Source organism: Ictalurus furcatus, chromosome 27 (genome assembly GCF_023375685.1).
Source record: "Ictalurus furcatus strain D&B chromosome 27, Billie_1.0, whole genome shotgun sequence".
In the NCBI taxonomy this organism is placed as follows: Eukaryota; Metazoa; Chordata; class Actinopteri; order Siluriformes; family Ictaluridae; genus Ictalurus; species Ictalurus furcatus.
This window is the reverse complement of record NC_071281.1, coordinates 154,077-172,717: the sequence shown is the minus strand read 5'-3', so window position 1 is coordinate 172,717 and position 18,641 is coordinate 154,077. Positions and strand designations below refer to the sequence as shown.

The following is an 18,641-nucleotide window of genomic DNA, read 5'->3' as shown; positions in this document are numbered from 1 at the left end:
CATCATATCTTATCGCACCTTTTTCATTTTTATTATTTAATATCAGGATTGTGGTTATCAGATGACTCTCTGCAAGGTTCTATTTCCAAGTTATGTAAAACACTATAAATAAAATAAGAATAGAATAGAATAAAATATTTGTATTGCATAAAATGAATTCAGTTTGAAAACATGTCAAATTAAATGCCATCGCAGTCAGATACTGATACTATCAGAATGGTAAATGCAGGTTTATGCAGGTACTGAGACAATAAAATCTAAGCACAAACCCCAGGTTTGAAATTAATTTGTCTCCGTGCTAAATTATTTTAAAGTTACTCCCCTCCAAAAGTACTGGAATGGCAAGAACGATTAGTTTGTTTTTGCTCTACAGTGAAGACATTTGGGTTTGAGGGGATGGTATTGAGATCTCCCTGCCACTGCTCTGCCACCAGGAGACACTCTGGTGTTAAAGGAATAAAACGTTGTTGAGTAGTGTTACCCAGCTGATGACCCTGCAGCTGACCTATGCCATATGGAACCAGCACGCATTAATGGTGCCAGTGGGGCTTGTCACAGCCTTAGTCACTGGGGAGGCCTGTATTGTTTTTGCGTTAGGCATGGTGGCATGGCTGAAGGAAGAGTGGTAATCCTATGGGAAACAGAGCAGGGGCGACAGGCAGTAATGCCATAGCAGGTCAACATCTACCTGTGTAATTAAAGATTGTAGATCCCTTGCTTACAATAACTGCATCAAGCCTGTGACCCATTGACATCACCAACTGTTGTATTCTTCGTTTGTGATTCTTTTCCTGGATTGTAGCACAGCTTATTTCAGTTGTTGTTTGTTTTGAGGTGTTTCTCCCTTCAGTAGGTAAAATACATGCTCAACTGGGTTAAAGTCTTGTGATGGCCAGTCTAAAACCTTCCACATGAGCAGATACTTTCATTTTCCACATTTTGGCCTTCCCATCACTTTGGTAGAGGTGAATCTTGGTTCCAGAACTTTTGTGGCTCAAATCTGTATTCACTGTGTGGGTTGTTGGTCACTGACTGCTGTTCTTTGGTTTTTCTTCACAACTCTCACAATATTTTTGTCATCAACTGCTGTTTTTTTCCTTGGCTGACCTGTTTCATATCTGGTTATTAGTACACCAGTGTTTTCTTTCTTTCTCATGACATTCAAAATTGTTGTATTGGCTATGCCCAATGCTTGTGCAATTGCTCTGATTTTGCCAATATTCCCTCTTTTCTCAGCTCCAAAATGGCTTGAAGTTCTGACCTTAAACCCAAATGTCTTCAGTGTATGGCAAAAAAAAAAAAGGATTGGTCTTGCTATTCCAATACTTTCAGAAGGGACTGTAACCAATAGCATGTATTTTAATACCTCGTTATCTGTTGCACATGCACCAGCATTTGAATACTGAAATCACTTTCTGGGTATTTGTTATGCTCTATGTTTACATGAAATCAGGACGAAAGTATGAAAAAGAAAAGGCAATATTTTCATGCAGAGAGAAGCACTTTCGTAGTATTGAAGGTTAGAGGTATGCATTGGGCCTAAAAAAAAAAGGTCTTGGGAGCAAGCAGCCAAAAAAGCCAGTAAAACTGACATAAAACATTTTCAGTGCATTTCATATTTTGTTTAATATTCTGTAAATATGTAAACACACTATCAGCAGGATTTTTCTACTCTACTAGTGGTGAAATGAATATCTGCTCATTACCTCTTATAGATATCTGAATAGTAAAATAGGCACCTCTGTAATATCCACATCCTCTATAGCGTGCTGAAGTGTGAGGAGTAGTGTGGATTATATGCTGTGATTGGGAGTGCAGTATATATGCTGTTCTTTCAGTTACTTTCATTGTACAACACATAGGTGTAAATATGTAGCATGACCTGTTCATCAAAGAATAAATTTTAGCTAGATTATAAATATTTTGAATAAGGTATTATTGGGAACAGGCTAGCTGGAAGATGTTTTTATTATGTGCATAACTCTAACTGTAACTCTAGACCTGCAGTTCTAATATAAATGAAAATAATGTGGCTGATAAACATGTTGTGTGTGTTATATGTTGCAGGGGAATGCTCGGTTACAGGAGACATGTATTTTCAATCTTTTGATGGCCGTGTTTACACCTTCCCAGCTACATGCCAGTATGTTTTAGCCAAAAGCCGAAGCCCAGGCGGGTTCATTGTGACAATCCAGAATACTCCATGTGGACCTGTAAGTGCCTTGACGCTGTCATATTATCACAGAATTTATAAAATGCTTGTTGATTGCACGCTAATGAATTTTTTTTAAATATATAAATTTAGATAAATCATTTCAGTTAGTTGTCAGACTACATAAAATTTATAGAAATACTGTGAACTTAGAAATTCTGTGAAATTGTTTCACAGAAACTGAAGGTTATGTTTGTAAATATAGTTCTACACCTGAGTGGAGGACCGCCAGAATGGTTTACTTCAGAACTAGTCCAGTATGGCCATTTGCTCATTTCCTTGCCAAGTAGCACTGGCACAGCTAATGTCAGCTAATATCTGTAACCATGACCTTAGATGGGTAGCCTATAAAAGGGGAGCTCTATCCTGCTCTTCCACTGACCAATCTCATCCACCCAGGGTGACCTAGGTGGCCAGGCAGAGGCTGGTTTTCTTTCTTACTACTGGTGGCAATGTATTTGAAAGTCGTCACAAAGGTTTTTATGATTGGCATCACTCAAGGGCTGATATTGTACTGTGGATAAGAATTGCTATTTTACTCTACTGAGTGTGAGGATCACTCAAACTCACCACAGGGCACATGGACTATGATGAATCAGACAGTGTTGTCACATACATGTTTAAGGAAAAACCCAGGAAGAGAAGCTTCCAGTCAATTGTGCAGTAAATCCAAGACGTCAATCAAAGTGAGGGATGAAAAGATATGGGGTTTAGATAAAAGATAAGGCCCCAGTGTTTGCCAGCATAATTAGAAAGTCTGTTGAATGTACTGCAGTTTCAAACAACAGTGATGAGTAAGCAAATAGCTATAGATTTGTACCAATGCATTCTGGACCACAGCCTTTTATTCTGCCTTGTCTGGAGTTGTCTACTCTGCGATTGGTGTTCCCAGGGGTGTAACCTGGCCTGGGCATTCAGGGCTGTAGCCCTGAAGATTTTTTCTTTAACCCCGAATAATTTTCCACTTGGATCAGTTTGTTACTATGTAACTGAACATCAGTAAAAGAAAACAGCAGTGTTGTAATTTTGTATCTTCAGTGAACAGAGGAACAACCAATCAGACAAGGTTTGAAGGAAAATATGTGGACATACTCGTGTCTTACAGGCTGACAGGTCTCAATTCTGCCAAACGCTAGCACCCAGTCAGTAAGTGTGAGGGAAAAGGGGTTGAGACTGAAACATTAACATCCTCTCCTGCTGAGCCAGGAAAACAGAGTGTGTAAATGTCTGTATGAGTTCCAAGTTACGTGAACATATGAGCAGAGCATAAGGACAGCTAATGTACTGTAACTGTAGCCAGGTAAACCGATATAATGATAGCTTAGTTGTGCCTCCCCATGGCTAGCAACAAACTAGCCTAGTCTTGTGTTATATAGCCAATAAGTTTTATATCTTATCGGTCTGGTAGTCTTACAAACAGCAATAACACCCGAGGCAAGATTTATGATAAATCCAATTTTTTGTCCAATTTTCACAGTTTTTCAGCAATTAGCTCTCGCATGCAAGGAAAAAAAAAGTTATGGAAACAGTTTATTTAGAAGTACATTTTAAAATGTTTTTTGATGGAGGAAAATCTGGTCTCTGCCCCGATGATTAATAGTCCAGTTAACGCCTCTGGGTGTTTCAAATGAACGTATCCACCCCCATATGGATTTTCCAATGCCCAGGTATAGTTTTGCTGTGAGATAGAGTATCTGCTATCTAATTTCATTAATTTAGTAGGTACGCAGCTCACAAATACAGAAGTAATGAGTAACTTTAGAACTTAGAAGCATCACAGCCATACTTCTGTTAATCCACAGTGTGTCTCAGCTGCTGGCAGGAGAAAAAGCAACACCAGCATTCAGTTATAAGTTATGAGTGGATGGGTTTACATTTTCAGTTATTTTTTTGTTTGTTTGTTTTGAGAGATTCACTAAATGTCCAGTTTATTAGTAACACCTGTACACCTGCACATTCATGCAATTATCAAATCAGCCAATCATGTGGCAGCCGCGCAATGCAAAAAAATCATGCAGATACTGGTCAAGAGCTTCTCCTGTTCACTGATCAGACCTGGTTTACACAGTATGCCTGCATTAAGACATATTAGTGCAGATGTGTTAGGACACACAGATACACACAGATGCACACTAGCTTGCTTCCCACCAGAGAGCTAACTATGCATCAAGCATATCTGCAGCCCTACACACTGATCTGAACCAGTACTCTCAGAATAGCATGAAGCAATTTCTTTTTCACAAGCACACCAGTAGGAATTGGGCAGCCCTTATTTAAAGGACTTCCCACACACATGTTGACTTGTTGAACAGGCTTGCGTCTGCAGTGCCCAGTCAAAGAATAGATCATGTGTACATTCCATGACACAGTTAATCATGACAAAAAGTCAAATATTACACAGTGTCTGAAAAGTCAAGACAAGTCTGATGGATAAAAACTCTTCCTTAACCATGTGGTTCTTGATTTTACACTCCTGTAGCATCTACCTGATGGTAGGAGTTTAAACAGGCTGTGTTGGGTGTGGGTTCTGTCCAAGATGATACTGTGGGCTCTTCTGGTGACTCTGGTGTCATAAATATCCTTCAGTGATGGGTAGCTACTCCTGAGATGGTCCGAGCAGTTGTAACTACTTGCTGAAGAGCCTTGCAGCACTGAGCAGGGCTAGTTAACAAACCAGACTATCATGCTGCTGGTGAGAATGTTCTCTGTGGTACCCCTGTAAAAGTGGCTAAGAATTTTGGCTGGCATGCCAATTTTCTTCAGCCTTATCAGGAAGTACAGACACTGGTGGGACTTCCTTTTAGATGTGTTGTGTTGTGGGACCAGGCAAGATCTTCACTGATGTGAACACCAAGGATTTTAAAGGTTTTCACCCTCTCTACCTCAGTCTCATCTATGTGCAGTGGTGTGTGCTGTTCCCTCCTCTTTCATGGGTCGACAGTCATCTCCTTGGTTTTGGTGGCATTTAGGGAGAGATTGTTGTTCTGGCATAATGCCACCACATCAGCCACCACCCTACTATACATCGCTCCCAGTCACTATTCCAGTGACTGTGGTATCATCTGCAAATGTGATGATGCTGGTATTGTTCTGGGAGGCAACACAGTTATATTTGAAGAGAGTGTAGAGTCATTGTAGTCTTTGCAGGTTCCAAGGATTTGATTCCAGAGTTCTATCCATTACACAATGAAACCAATGTGAGTTAAAACTACATATATGTGATTTTGCATTCATTATTTATTTACTTATTTATTTTTGTATTATTATATTTATTGTTTCCTTACAGGTAAAAATGGCATTAACATTGGATGAAAGTGTAGAATTATTAGAATCACTGAGACTCGTATGCGCATGAACACACTATCTGATTGTGCAGATTAACTGTAAGAATAACAATCATATAAATAGCAAAAATCAAATGATTACAATGCTATACTGGGCAACTTTGAATGCACTTCCTCTACTCCTCAGCAAGATGAGGATGGAAGGAAGGAAGATAAGCATGACTTCACTATTGGTACTTGCCAAAGATACAAGCAAATGGGAAAATTCCACTAGATGTGAAGGAAACCATCTTGGTAGTCTGGTACAAAAGGAAGTAAAATACATATTTACTAGATTAGTAAAATAGCTCTATTGAGCCCCTGCCGGATTTCTTTTGCTCCTTCACAGCTCTTTGGTTGAAGATGAAACAGAGTTTGAAATGGTGTGTGCTTCAACATTTGATAGAACATCAAAAGGCTCAAAAGCTTTTTTTTCTTAAAGTGGCCAACTCCTAAAGCTCAGAGCTGATGACAAATAAACTCAATGTGTATGGAGCACCTTGGTATACTAGACCCCTGTCTGGAATCTTTCAATCAGCTTATCTCTGACAGCTGCGAATGATTTTCAAAGACCTTGGAGTGGAGGGAAAGAGAGAGAAACAGAGAAAGAAGCATTTCAGTAAAGTGCTTGCCGAGAGATCTGTTTTTGGACAGACTGCACCTTTAGTAGTGTCTGTAGCCTCATGAATGAAGCAATTCAGCCTCAGAGTGGGTCATGTCCATGTGAACAGCATACACATGAATTCAAATTTCCTCACAATCTCTGATCTGTCATGAATAAAAGCCCAGTTTCTGAACTACATAATTATCTGAAATTAATGCTTTAGATACAATATGTTGCCCTTCCTGTTTAGCTGTTCATCACTGGTACTTACAATGTGTGTGTGTGTGTGTGTGTGTGTGTGTGTGTGCTGTACTATAGAATCTGGATGGGGCTTGTATTCAGTCAGTGAACCTGGTCCTGAATGAGGACCCACGTACTGAGGTCACGCTCAGCCACAGTGGGGAGGTGTACATGGCAAGCCAGATCCGTATCTCTCTACCATATTCAGATGGTAACACATTGTTGTTCGTGCTACAGACAAAGAGAAGTAAATTGAATATCATGCTACTGTACTTATGTTAAACTTAAAGGCATGCATTTTTTCTTTTTACATAGAGATGTTTCAGATCCAGGAGGTGTCATCCATGTTTGTCCAGGTAAAGACAGTACAGGGTTTACGGCTACAGTACAACTGGAAAGAGTTCCGGCTGTATTTACAGCTTGCGGAATTGTGGAGGGACGACACAGTAGGGTTATGTGGTACCTTCAATGGTAACATACAGGATGACTTTCTGTGAGTATCTTGTGTTTCATCCTATTTTAGAAAAATACATGTTCTATGTATCTTCTTATGTAAATCACTTCTTATGTAAATCCCAAAGTTGATCTTTTTGTGTGAATATAGCACTATTAAGGAAAATTGCCTAACATTCCTATCTGAAGACTACAATGGTACAGATTCAGTCTGATTTAATTTAGGCTGTTTGTACACTTGATTTGAAACTTTTGTCATCCTGCCCCTATGGCAAATGTCATTGTACAGTGGTGCTTGAAAGTTTGTGAATTTTCTTTATTTCTGCATAAAACATAATCAGAAGCCCTAAAAGTAGAGAAAGAGAACCAAAATTAACAAATGAGACAATATAAGTATAATAATTTTATGTCATTTATTTATTAAGGAAACTGATCCAACATTACATATCTCGCAGTGGCAAAAGCGTGTGAACCTCTAGGATTAGCAGTTAATTTGAAGGTGAAATTAGAGTCAGGTGATTTCAATCAATGGGATGACAGCCAGGTGTGAGTGAGTGCCCTGTTTTACTTAAAGAACAAGAATCTGCAGTCTGAGCTTTACAACACATGTTTGTAGAAGTGTATCATGGCATGAACAAAAGAGATTTCCTAGGACCTCAAAAGAGTTGTTTACATTTACATTTATTCACTTAGCAGACGCTTTTATCCAAAGCAACTAACAAATGAGAAAAATACAAGCAAAGCAATATATCTAGCAGAGAACAATACAAGTAGTGCAACCATACAAGATCCATTAATTGAGTTCCAGAAGAAGCAAAGTGCACAGAGTAGAGGTGGAACGTGCAAATATATATAATGTTGTTTTTTTTTTGTTTGTTTTTTTTTAATGAGTTGGTTAGGTGTTCACGGAAGAGGTGGGATTTTAGCTGTTTTTTGAAGATGGTGAGAGATTCTGCAGTCCGGATTGAGATTGGAAGTTCATTCCACCACTGAGGAACAGTTAGTGGGAAGGTTCTGGAAAGGGACCTTGCGCCACGCTGAGTGGGAACTACTAAGCATTGGTCGCTAATCGATCGCAGATTCCGTGAGGGAACGTAGGCCTTCAGGAGAGAGTTGAGGTAGGATGGTGCTGTTCCTGACAAGGTCTTGTAGGTGAGCATCAAGGCCTTGAATTTGATGCGGGCAACTACAGGAAGCCAGTGGAGGGAGATGAAGAGGGGTGTGACATGGGTTCTCTTGGGCTGGTTGAAGACGAGGCACGCTGCAGCATTCTGAATCATCTGAAGGGGTTTGATGGAGCTGGCTGGGAGGCCTGAAAGCAGTGAGTTGCAGTAGTCCAGTTTAGAGATAACAAGAGCCTGGACTAGTATCTGTGTAGCCTGTTCGGTGAGGTAGGGTCGGATTTTCTTGATGTTGTACAGGATGAACCTACAGGATCTTGCAGTTGTTGATGCTCATCAGGCTGGAAAAGGTTACAAAACCATCTCTAAAGAGTTTGGACTCCACCATCCACAGTCATACAGATTGTGTACAAATGGAGGAAAGTCAAGACAGTTGTTCCCCTATTACCATAGAAATTATGTGGAAGGACCCAAAGCAAGTAGTTCTTGTGAGAAAACTCACAAACATCCCATAGTTGAAGCTGTTCTGTACTGAGAAATGGGCTAAACTTCCTCCAAGCTGATGTGCAGGACTGATCAACAGTTACTGGAAATGTTTAGTTGCAGTTATTACTGCACAAGGGGGTCACACCACATACTGAAAACAAAGTTTCACATAGTTTTGCCACTCACAGATATGTAATATTGGATCATTCTCCTCAATAAGTAAATTACCAGGTATAAAATCTTTGTCTCATTTGTTTAATTAGGTTCTCTTTATCTACTTTTAGGATTTGTGTGAAAATCTGATGTTTGAGGTCATATTTATGCAGAAATATAGAAAATTTTAAAGGGTTCACAAACTTTCAAGCACCACTGTATTAAACAAATGTGTTAATAGTGAACTACAATACTATTAATTATGGACTCTTCTATCTAGCTATGTCTTGTGTTTATATTTTGTTTGTCTATATTTTGATTTGTCTATTGTATGAATGCATACATTTTAGTGCACCCTCAGGCATGATAGAGAGCTCTCCAAACTTGTTTGGGAATGCTTGGCGCTTGTCATCAGCATGCATGCCACGGCCCAGTTTGCCTCAGTTGGATCCGTGTGATACTCATCAGCAAGCCGGTAATACACACACACACACACACACACACACATTTAGAGAAATGATAATCTGGGTGTATATGAAATTACTTGATTTAGGTGGTGGGCCTCGCAATCTGTTTCAAATTGATCGATCCCTGGCTTGGGATTGAGTCAAAACTGGCTCATGCTTCATTTATACTGCCAATTTAGTTTAGATAGCTTGCTATGCAAAGTCATTCAACGTAATTTTATGTTACATTTATGTTTGGTATATATTTAATTTTATTCATTTTATTCATACGCAGTACATGCGTAAACCAGACGTTCCCTTCCAAAGTGAACTCAACGTTGCGTGAGCTCCACACTGTGGCAACGACAATACCCACTCCATCATACTGAGGGTATGATCAGTACAAAAAGATCTGAGCTCGGGATGGAATGTATATTCAGGCTGTGATATCGAATGAATGTGTGTGGTGTAGATCACCCCTCTGCAGCCCACACATCCTGTAGGGGGACCCTTTTGGACAACACCTTCGAGAAGGCGACCCCCCTAGTGGAATGAGCCCTTATGCCCAGAGGCATAGCGAGACCGCGCGCCTCATAAGCGATAGAGATTGCTTCCACTATCCAATTAGAGATGCGCTGCTTCAACACAGCATCACCTCTACTGTCGCCGCCAAAGCAGACCAGCAGATACTCCGACTTACGTCACTGGCTGGAGTGATGGACCTAAGTACAGAGATCCCTTACTGGACACAGCAGGTGCATTCTCTCTTGTTCTGTTGTGAGGAATGGAGGAGGGCAGAAAGCCTGCAACACCACTGGCTGGGCAGCAGATGTAGGCACTTTCGGAATATAATCCAGCCTAGGATACAGGAAGGCCTTGGCTAACCCAGGGGCAAAGTCAAGGCAGATAGGGACAACAGAGAGAGCTTGTAGATCTTCTACTCACTTGATAGATGTCAGGGCCAGCAGAAGAGTTACCTTTAGAGTCAGAAGCTTCTAAGAGGCTGACTCTAAGGGCTCAAATGGGGTCCCTGTCAGACCTTCCAGGACCACAGAAAGGTCTCAGGAAGGTATGCGCGGCCTGCAGATGGACCTCAGCCGCTTGACACCACACATAAACCACAAAGTTAGAGGATCTTGCCCCACAGAGGCTCCATGATTGGGGCCGTGGCTGACCAAAATGGCAGCCACGTAGACCCTGATTGTAAAAGGAGCCATCCCTGCTGAGAAACAACCTTGTAAGAACTTCAGGACTGTAGCTATTGTGTAGTTCACTGGGTCTAGCTGACGTTCCTCACACCACAAGACAAAACATCGCCACTTGAGTGCATACAATTTTCTCGTGGATTGTGCTATAGGGTTCAACACGGTCTCTACAACCTCAGTTGTGAGACCAGAATCTATGAGTTGGTGCCCCTCAGGGGCCAGACCCACAGCTTCCATAGTTCCAGCCGAGGGTGATAAATCAGCCCTCTTGCTTCAGACAGTAGTTCCCTGGAGATGCGAATCTCCCAAGGAGTTCCATTCCAGCAGGGATATTATCTCTGAGAACCATATTCTAGCTGGCCAATAAGGTGTTACTAGCAGCAGACGTAGACAGTCTTGGCGAACTCTCGCTAGATCACAGGAAAAATGTACAGATGTGACCTGGGCCACATGTGCACCATGGCGTCCAGGCCCAATGGTGTGGGAGGACTGAGGGCGAACCACAGCGGGCTGTGTGTTGTCTACTCAGACGCAAACACATCCACTTCCGCTTGGCTGAACCTCCACCGTATGGACTCCACCACTTGTGGATGGAGCCTCCAATCCCTGGCCCTCAGCCTCTACCCCAACAGGATGTTTGCCTCCATATTCCAGTTGCCTAGAATGTACATTGCACTCACTGACAAAAACTTTCTCTCTGCCCAGAGAAGAATTAGTTGCACCTGCCTGAACAGGGGGCGCAAACATAATCCTCCTTGGTGGTCAATATATGAGACCACCGCTGTGTTCTGTCACAACTAACACATGGGGACCTCACAGTTGAGGAAGAAAGCATTTCAGGGCTAGAAATATGGCCCGCATATGCTACTCAAGATGAGCACCGCTCCAGAGACCATGAGCTGAACAGCCATCTAATACCGCGCACCATCGCGTGAGGGAGGTGTCTGTCATTACTATGTTGTGATAAGGAGATGCCCCTAGAGTGTGACCTGAGGCTAGAAACCGGGGACACCTCCAAATTCTCAGAGAACGTAGGCATCGCCACATGACACTGATTATTCTCAGAGGTTTCGTCCTCGGACAAAACCCCCTACTTAACTGGACTGGAGCCCCAACCCCAAGCGTTAGCTGGATGTTTATCATCTGGGGCCAAGCCCAGATTCTTCTCCATCGAAAAAAAAACCTTAAAATGTACTTCTTAATAGACTGTTTCCATGCATTTTTTTCTTGCATGTGAGGGCTTAAAAAATCTGAAAATTGAACAAAAAGTTGAATTTATCATAAAACTTGCCTCAGGTGTTATCATTGTTTGCGGCACTACTAGACTGATAAAATATTTTTTAAAAATTGGCGAAGGGGATACACAACTAAGCTATCATTGTATGGGTTTAGCTGTTACAGTGCCATGCAGAGTACATTAGATGTCCTTATGCTCTGCTCATATCAACTTGGAACTCATATATAGTGTCCTCCACTAATATTGGCACCCTTGGTAAATATGAAAAAGAAGACTGTGAAAAATTGTCTTTATTGTTTAAGCTTATGTTTTGTTTAAAAAAAAACACAAAAATACTCTGCTCTCATGGATATCAAACAATTGCAATCAAAACACAGGTTTATCCAAATAAATAATATTTGTTAAATATATGTGCGCCACAATCAGGGTTAGGAGGGTTACATTAAAAATGTAAAAATTCCATTACAGTTACAAATTATTAATTGCTTTTGCTATTTTCTTATAGACACTTCCCATTTTGTGAAGCTCAACAACCTTTTGCCGCACATCACAGCTATATTCCTTGGTTTTAACCAATGTTATGAATGATTAAGGGAATTTGGCCTGTGTGTTACCTCATTTATTCCCCTGTGAAACAGGAGATCATGGTTGAACAATTTCCTGTTCCTAGTCACCCAGGTGTACTAAAAAAGGTAAAATATCAAAGGGTATATACTTCAAATATATTTTTCTCATATGAATTCATAGGGGTGCTAATAATTGTGGCACACATATTTAACAAAGATTTTTTTTTTAATAAACCTGTGTTATGTTTGCAATTGTTTGATATCCATGAGAGTAGAATATTGTTGTGAATTTTCTGAACAAAAGATCAAAAGCTTAAACAATAAAGACAATTTTTCACAGCCTTCTTTGCACATATTTACCAAGGGTGCCAATATTAGTGGAGGGTCGCTGTAGACATTTACACAACTTATTTTCCTGCTCAGCATGAGAGGATGTTAGTGTTTAAGTTTCAACCCCTTTACTGTTTAAAAAAAAATAAAAAATCAGTGTATATCCACTTTTCCCTCACACTAATTGGCTGTTATCTAACATTTGGCAGAATTGAGACCTGCCAGCCAATAAGACACTAGTGTTTCCACATACTTTCCTGTAAACCCTGCCTGACTGGTCTTGCCTCCATTCACTGAAAATAAAATACAACATTCTGTTCACTGAAGATACAAAAGTACAACACTGCTGTCTTCTTTTACTGACGTGCAGTTACGTAGTAATAAACTGCTCCAAGAAAAAATCTTCAGGGCTACAGCCCTGAATGCCCGGTGCAGGTTACGCCCCTGCGTGACTCAACAAGTAAGCTGATTGGCCTTCTTTCTCTTGACGAAGAGCTCTGATTGGAATTTTTGTTCATAGATGTTCTGTAACTTTTTTTTTTGCAAATCTTTATTGCCAACATTAACATGTTAACACAAATTTTTTAATGTGAATACAAAAAAAACAACAATGTATTCGGGAGCCAGGGACTGATGAAATGAACATTTTTGAGGCTTGGCCCACAGCCAAATTGGGGTCAGTTACATATCATTAAGCTGTATATGTGCCTGCATGCTTGTACTGCCTGAATTCAGCGTCCTTTGCTGTGGAGAAGTGTGACGTATTGATGCAGGAGGTATTTGCTGTGTGTCATGAGCATGTGAGTCCCATGGCCTTCCAGCTGCAGTGCCATGCAGATGTGTGCAGGTGTGGAACACAGTGTCTCTGTGCTGCTCTTGCCCATTACACACGTGCCTGCAGGAAGCACAGTATCATCATTGAGTTCCGTTCACACGTGCCTGAATGTGGTGAGTGAATACCTTCATGTAACTCCTAATCAGCACCACCAAAAATTTTTAAGTCATTTATCTTTAAATCCCATGCTGAGACCTGTATATGTTGTGCAGCTGTGACTTGTCCGCCAACAATGGAATATGGCGTTTGTGTTTCATCTTGTGAACGGCACTGCCTCTCTCTGTCACTCACACAGTTTTGTGGAGATGAGTGTGAGGAGGGTTGTGTGTGTCCTCAAGGAACATACTACAGCACGCACACACAGACCTGTGTTAAAAGGTACAGTGACCAGCATTATGACACATAGCTTAACAGAAAGCCTGATGTATTATTCTCATCTGTTTGTCAAGGTGGCTTTGCACTCCTCCTATACTACAGTTCTCACACTGAAAACATGACTACCATGTACAGTCAGACAGTTCCAATTTAACCCCTAGAATGTGAAGTGTTTATAAATACTTGTGTGTTTGTATACTGAAAAGTAGGACTTGGGAGACAGTTTCATTTTGGTGTCGTTTAGCTTTTTTCCCCTTTTATTTTGAAACGGGTGCTTTTCAGCAAAATATAATTCACTCAAATAAGGCAACACAAAACAAGTCCATGGCATGACTTTGTGGGGCTTCTGAGCATTCCACAGGCTCAATCCTTCTGTAGGTCCAGCCACCTACTAAGAGAAAAACAATCATACTGTATTTTAGGCTACAGCCTGACTCCTCTCTTCTTCTACAGCTGATTCTGGACTACACCTCTGCTGCCACATGTACTTTCTCTCAACTAGCAAATACTAACTGCCCTTATGCAATATAAAGGGGGCCAAAGGCAGTTTAAAAAAGAAAATATGCTGCTGGCACTTATCAGATTTGTAAGCTTTCAATACTTGGGCTTGGTTCAAACCCATAAATCAAAAATGAAGTGGGGGACTCGAAAAAAATAACTGTAATTGTAACTATGACAGAACTTCATAAAGTTGTATGTTCAACCTGATACATAAATATTAGTGTAAAAATAATGATAGATATATATAATATAATATAATGTGTGTGTGTGATTCATTATATACAGTATATACAGTGGGATACAAAGAGTCTACACACACCTGGTAAAATTGCATGTTCGTTGTGATGTAAAAAAAAAAAAAGTCATATCAGAAGTGTGATGTGAAATAGGAACCAACAAAATTCAAGTGGAAAACAAATAGAAAGATTTTAGGGAAATAAATAGTGAAAGAAAAACTTACAATAACATGGTTGTAAAAGTGTACACACCCCTTAAATAATATTTTGTTACAGTACTTTTTGCTTGGAATCTCCACTGTGGCCCGGATTCGATTACTGGGCAGGGAACAATAGCTTCTGGGTGTTGCACTCAGTGCCCATCCCAAGCCCAGATGAAACGGGAGGGTTTCGTCAGGAAGGGCATCCAGTGTAAAACCTGTGCCAAATCAAATATGCGGACTAATGATCCTCTGTGGCGACCCCTAATGGGTGCAGCTGGAGGTGAGAGTTGAAGATCTCCTGGACAGGGGCCTCTGCCAAATGCTCCCAGCAAACCCTCAGTAAACGCTTGTGCTTACCAGGTCCGTCCGGTATCTTCCCCCACCATCTGACCCAACTACCACCAGGTGGTGATCAGTTAACAGCTCAGCTCCTCTCTTCAATCGGGTGTCCAAAATATACTGTTGCAAGACCAATGATACTACCACATAGTCGATCATTGAACTGTGGCCTAAGGTGCTCTGATACCAAATATATTTATAAACATTCTTATGTTCGAACATGGTATTTGTTATAGATAACCCTTGATTAGCACAGAAATCCAATAATAGAACACCAGTCTGGTTCAGATTGGGTTGGCCGTTCTTCCGAATCACTCCCCTGCAGGTTTCACTGTCATTACCCACATGACCGTTAAATTCCCCCAGCAAAACTATGGAGTCTTCTGCAGGGGCACCTTCCAATTTGTGCTTATGCACCAAACATCAGTTTAGAGTTTTCACTCTGTTCACATACATTTGCCACTCACAGATATGTACAATTGGAACTCAATAAATAAATGACCAAGTATAATATTTTTGTCTCGTTTGTTTAATTGGGATCTCTTTATCTACTTTTAGGACTTGACGATGTTTTAGGTCATATTTATGCAGAAATGTAGACATTTTTATACTCTTCACAAACTTTCAAGCACGACTGTACCTGACTGTATATCTAATCTTAATTCATTTATCACTAATGATACTAGACTATATATTACTTGTGTAATGAAATCGTTAATGTAAGGCACATATGTATTGTGTAGGAGTGAATGCCCATGCTCCTTCCTGGGAGCTGATTACTCTCCTGGAGATGTGATTCTGACATCATCAGATATACAGTAAGTTCCTGGCATACAATTGTCAGTGATTGCATCTGGCTAATGGTGGTTTGCCAGTGTATAACTAAATTGACTTTTTATCCTGATTCTCCATGTAGAATTTGTCAAGATGGCAAAATTGTCTCACAAAGCATTAATACAGGTCAGTGTCATTATTTATGGCTTCAAATCTGAGCCTCAAAGTTCAGACGACACATTTTCTGTGTGTGTGTGTGTGTGTGTGTGTTTGCGCATGTGCTTGTGTGTGTAGCTTGAGGGAATTTTTATATAAAGATATATATATCAATTCTTTGCAAGGATATTTGGAAGAACTAAAGAATTAGGATATTAATGAAAAGATACCTATATGTGTTTAATCTATTTGAATGCTAGATTTGATTCATTTCCCTAATTGAATGAACTGTATGATTATCTTAGTACTTCATTTCTGGATCTACCATCAGTATGTATATGTGTACTTTCTCTTCAGATACACTGTGCCCTCCAGGGCAAGTTTATGAGGACTGTGGGAATGTGGTGGAAGGACTGTCATCTAGTAAAGGTTTGGCTTGTGTTCACACCTGTGAGTCATACCTGCTTAACCTGACCTGCTCCAGCCATGAGCCCTGTGTGCCCGGCTGCATCTGTCCACCGGGGTAAGTATCCTCTTAAGTATTCCTTATCCTGTCCATTTCCTCATCCTTTTTGTCTCCTGTATAGTATTATTTATTCAGCTCAGTAAGTTATTTTGATCAGGGTCTGCGTCACCAAATAAGGATTTTCGGGATTTACATCATCAGTCTGGCAAATAGAAACTTTCAACCATTTGAAATCAGATAATAATTCAATTAAAATTCGAGTGGAGTGATTAATTGGCTGTATTAATAACATTAATACACTTTCAAATGTAAAGGGGATTTATGTGATTAAATTACAAAAACAAAAAAATTATACACAATTTTCAACTTACACCTAATTTAACAGCCAAGATATCAAAACCATTTCCCATTTTACACTATGTCCCACATATAATTGCTCTGATTTCCAGTACATTTTTAAGATGTGTAATCTATTTTTTATCTGAACAGCTTTGTAAAATAGCAGGGATAGGTGTCATGGTGTTATTTACAAACTATAATAACAAATAGAGGTTTCATTGGGTATAGTTCCACCATGGACCAAGGGGCAGAAAGGAAAATGTTATTCTGGTTGTGTGGCTACCCACATATTACAACATTCAGCTATACTTGTAGCTTTGTTTTTGTTTTTTAAGTTTTATAGATTTTATAGACTAGGTTTTGGGAGAATACCAGAGCATTACAAGTACAAGTCTCTGGGACTGTATTGTAGCTATGGAACATCATTCTTCCAAAAGATGTTTGGGTGATGGTGATGGAGAGTAATGGGATGAGAGTGGTCTCTTCCAGAATGACAATGCCTCCATCCACAGGGCACAAGGGGGAACAGAATGGTTTGACGAGTATGAAAATTTTGTAAATACTATTGCTATAGCCTTCACAGTAACCAGATCTCAACCGACTTGAACACCTATCAGAAATTTTGGACCAGTGTGTCAGCACTGTTCACCATGAAAACCCCAATTGAGGGAATATATTTTGGAAGACTTGGGTTCAGTCCCTCCAGTACATTTTCAGAGACTTGTAAAATATATGCCATATCGCATATGGCAACTCACTGGCAACTTTATTAGGAACACCATATTAATGCAGGCTAGGACCCCTCTTTGCTGTCAGAATAGACTCATGAACATTTGCTCATGGCATGGATATCATAAAGTATTGGAAACATTCCTTTATGTAATCTGGTCCGTGTTGATGTGTTTGCATCACATAATTGCTACAGATTTATTTGACATGTTTAAAAAGGTTTGACGTGTGTGTTCTGAGATTCTGTATACCAAGGATGTAAATAGTGGTTGTGATTTACCATAGCTTTCCCGTAAACATGAACCAGTCTGGCCATCCTCAACTGATCTCATTAACAAGGTGTGTTTGCCAGAAGAACAGCTGCTGGTTTTTGTTGTTGTTTTAACCTTTGTGTGAAATAGTTGTGTGTGAAAATACCAGGAGATCAGCAGTTTATGAAATTAAAATATGAAACCAGCCCATCTGGCACCGAAATCCATGCCATGGTCAAAGTCACTGAGATCACATTTTCCCCATTCTGATCTTTGATGTGAACGTTAACCAAAGCTCCTTAGCTATATCTGCATTATTTTATGCTGCAGCCACATGATTGGCTGGTTGGATGATTGCATAAATGAGCAGGTTCCTAATAAAGTGGCAGGTGTGTGTATATGAACTAAAACGAAATTAAAATAAAAAATACTGATTCAGAATAAATGTATTTCTGAATCAACAGTTGTTTTTTTAAAGAAGTTTTTACTTAAAATTAAGTTTTCCTAAAGAAGAAGGATAAGTAGCCAACAAGACAATGGATAAAGTTCCCTCATGAAGCTGCTGGTCTGAAAAATGCCATGAGTGTGCAATGCTTATGGCTGATCATTTGAAATAAGTGGAAACATTGTGTAAATTTACTATTCCATCAAGGATGCTTGTGATGTAACACCTTCCAGACAAAGCATACTTGTGACACCTTCCAAACACAACTTTCAAAAATAATGGAACAGACCAAAGAATTTAAATGAGAAAATGAGTCCCCCTGACATTCTTCTCCAAATTTCCAATTTAAGTTTGTATTCTAGCTCGAAATGAATGTTGATGTGAAATCTCTCAGCTTACTTGTTTATCACTTAAAAAGTAGCACTGGTTATGATGGAGGCAGCATTCATTGGTATAATGACAAAAATAATACAAGCTACCTTACTGTTTTAGAAAGAGAGCATTTGTTCCCTTACTTTGCTGGGAAGGTTTTTATACTGACGGTTAAATGAGTTCATTTCAACACTTTCTTCTCATACTGTGCATCAGATTCCCAGCCAAGAGTGCCTGACTCCTG

At 40.0% G+C, this 18,641-nt stretch overlaps 1 protein-coding gene across 1 annotated transcript in view; it reads left to right on the top strand.

The window, feature by feature from the left end:
* otog (otogelin) overlaps nucleotides 1–18,641 on the top strand; it is a 121,473-nt gene that overhangs the window by 39,404 nt on the left and 63,428 nt on the right. The window contains exons 13-21 of the mRNA XM_053617138.1: nucleotides 2,068–2,213; nucleotides 6,458–6,590; nucleotides 6,695–6,872; nucleotides 8,943–9,067; nucleotides 13,112–13,324; nucleotides 13,424–13,589; nucleotides 15,609–15,683; nucleotides 15,782–15,825; nucleotides 16,153–16,318. Coding sequence (XP_053473113.1) covers nucleotides 2,068–2,213; nucleotides 6,458–6,590; nucleotides 6,695–6,872; nucleotides 8,943–9,067; nucleotides 13,112–13,324; nucleotides 13,424–13,589; nucleotides 15,609–15,683; nucleotides 15,782–15,825; nucleotides 16,153–16,318 — 1,246 coding nt within the window. The remainder of the gene's footprint in view (nucleotides 1–2,067; nucleotides 2,214–6,457; nucleotides 6,591–6,694; nucleotides 6,873–8,942; nucleotides 9,068–13,111; nucleotides 13,325–13,423; nucleotides 13,590–15,608; nucleotides 15,684–15,781; nucleotides 15,826–16,152; nucleotides 16,319–18,641) is intronic.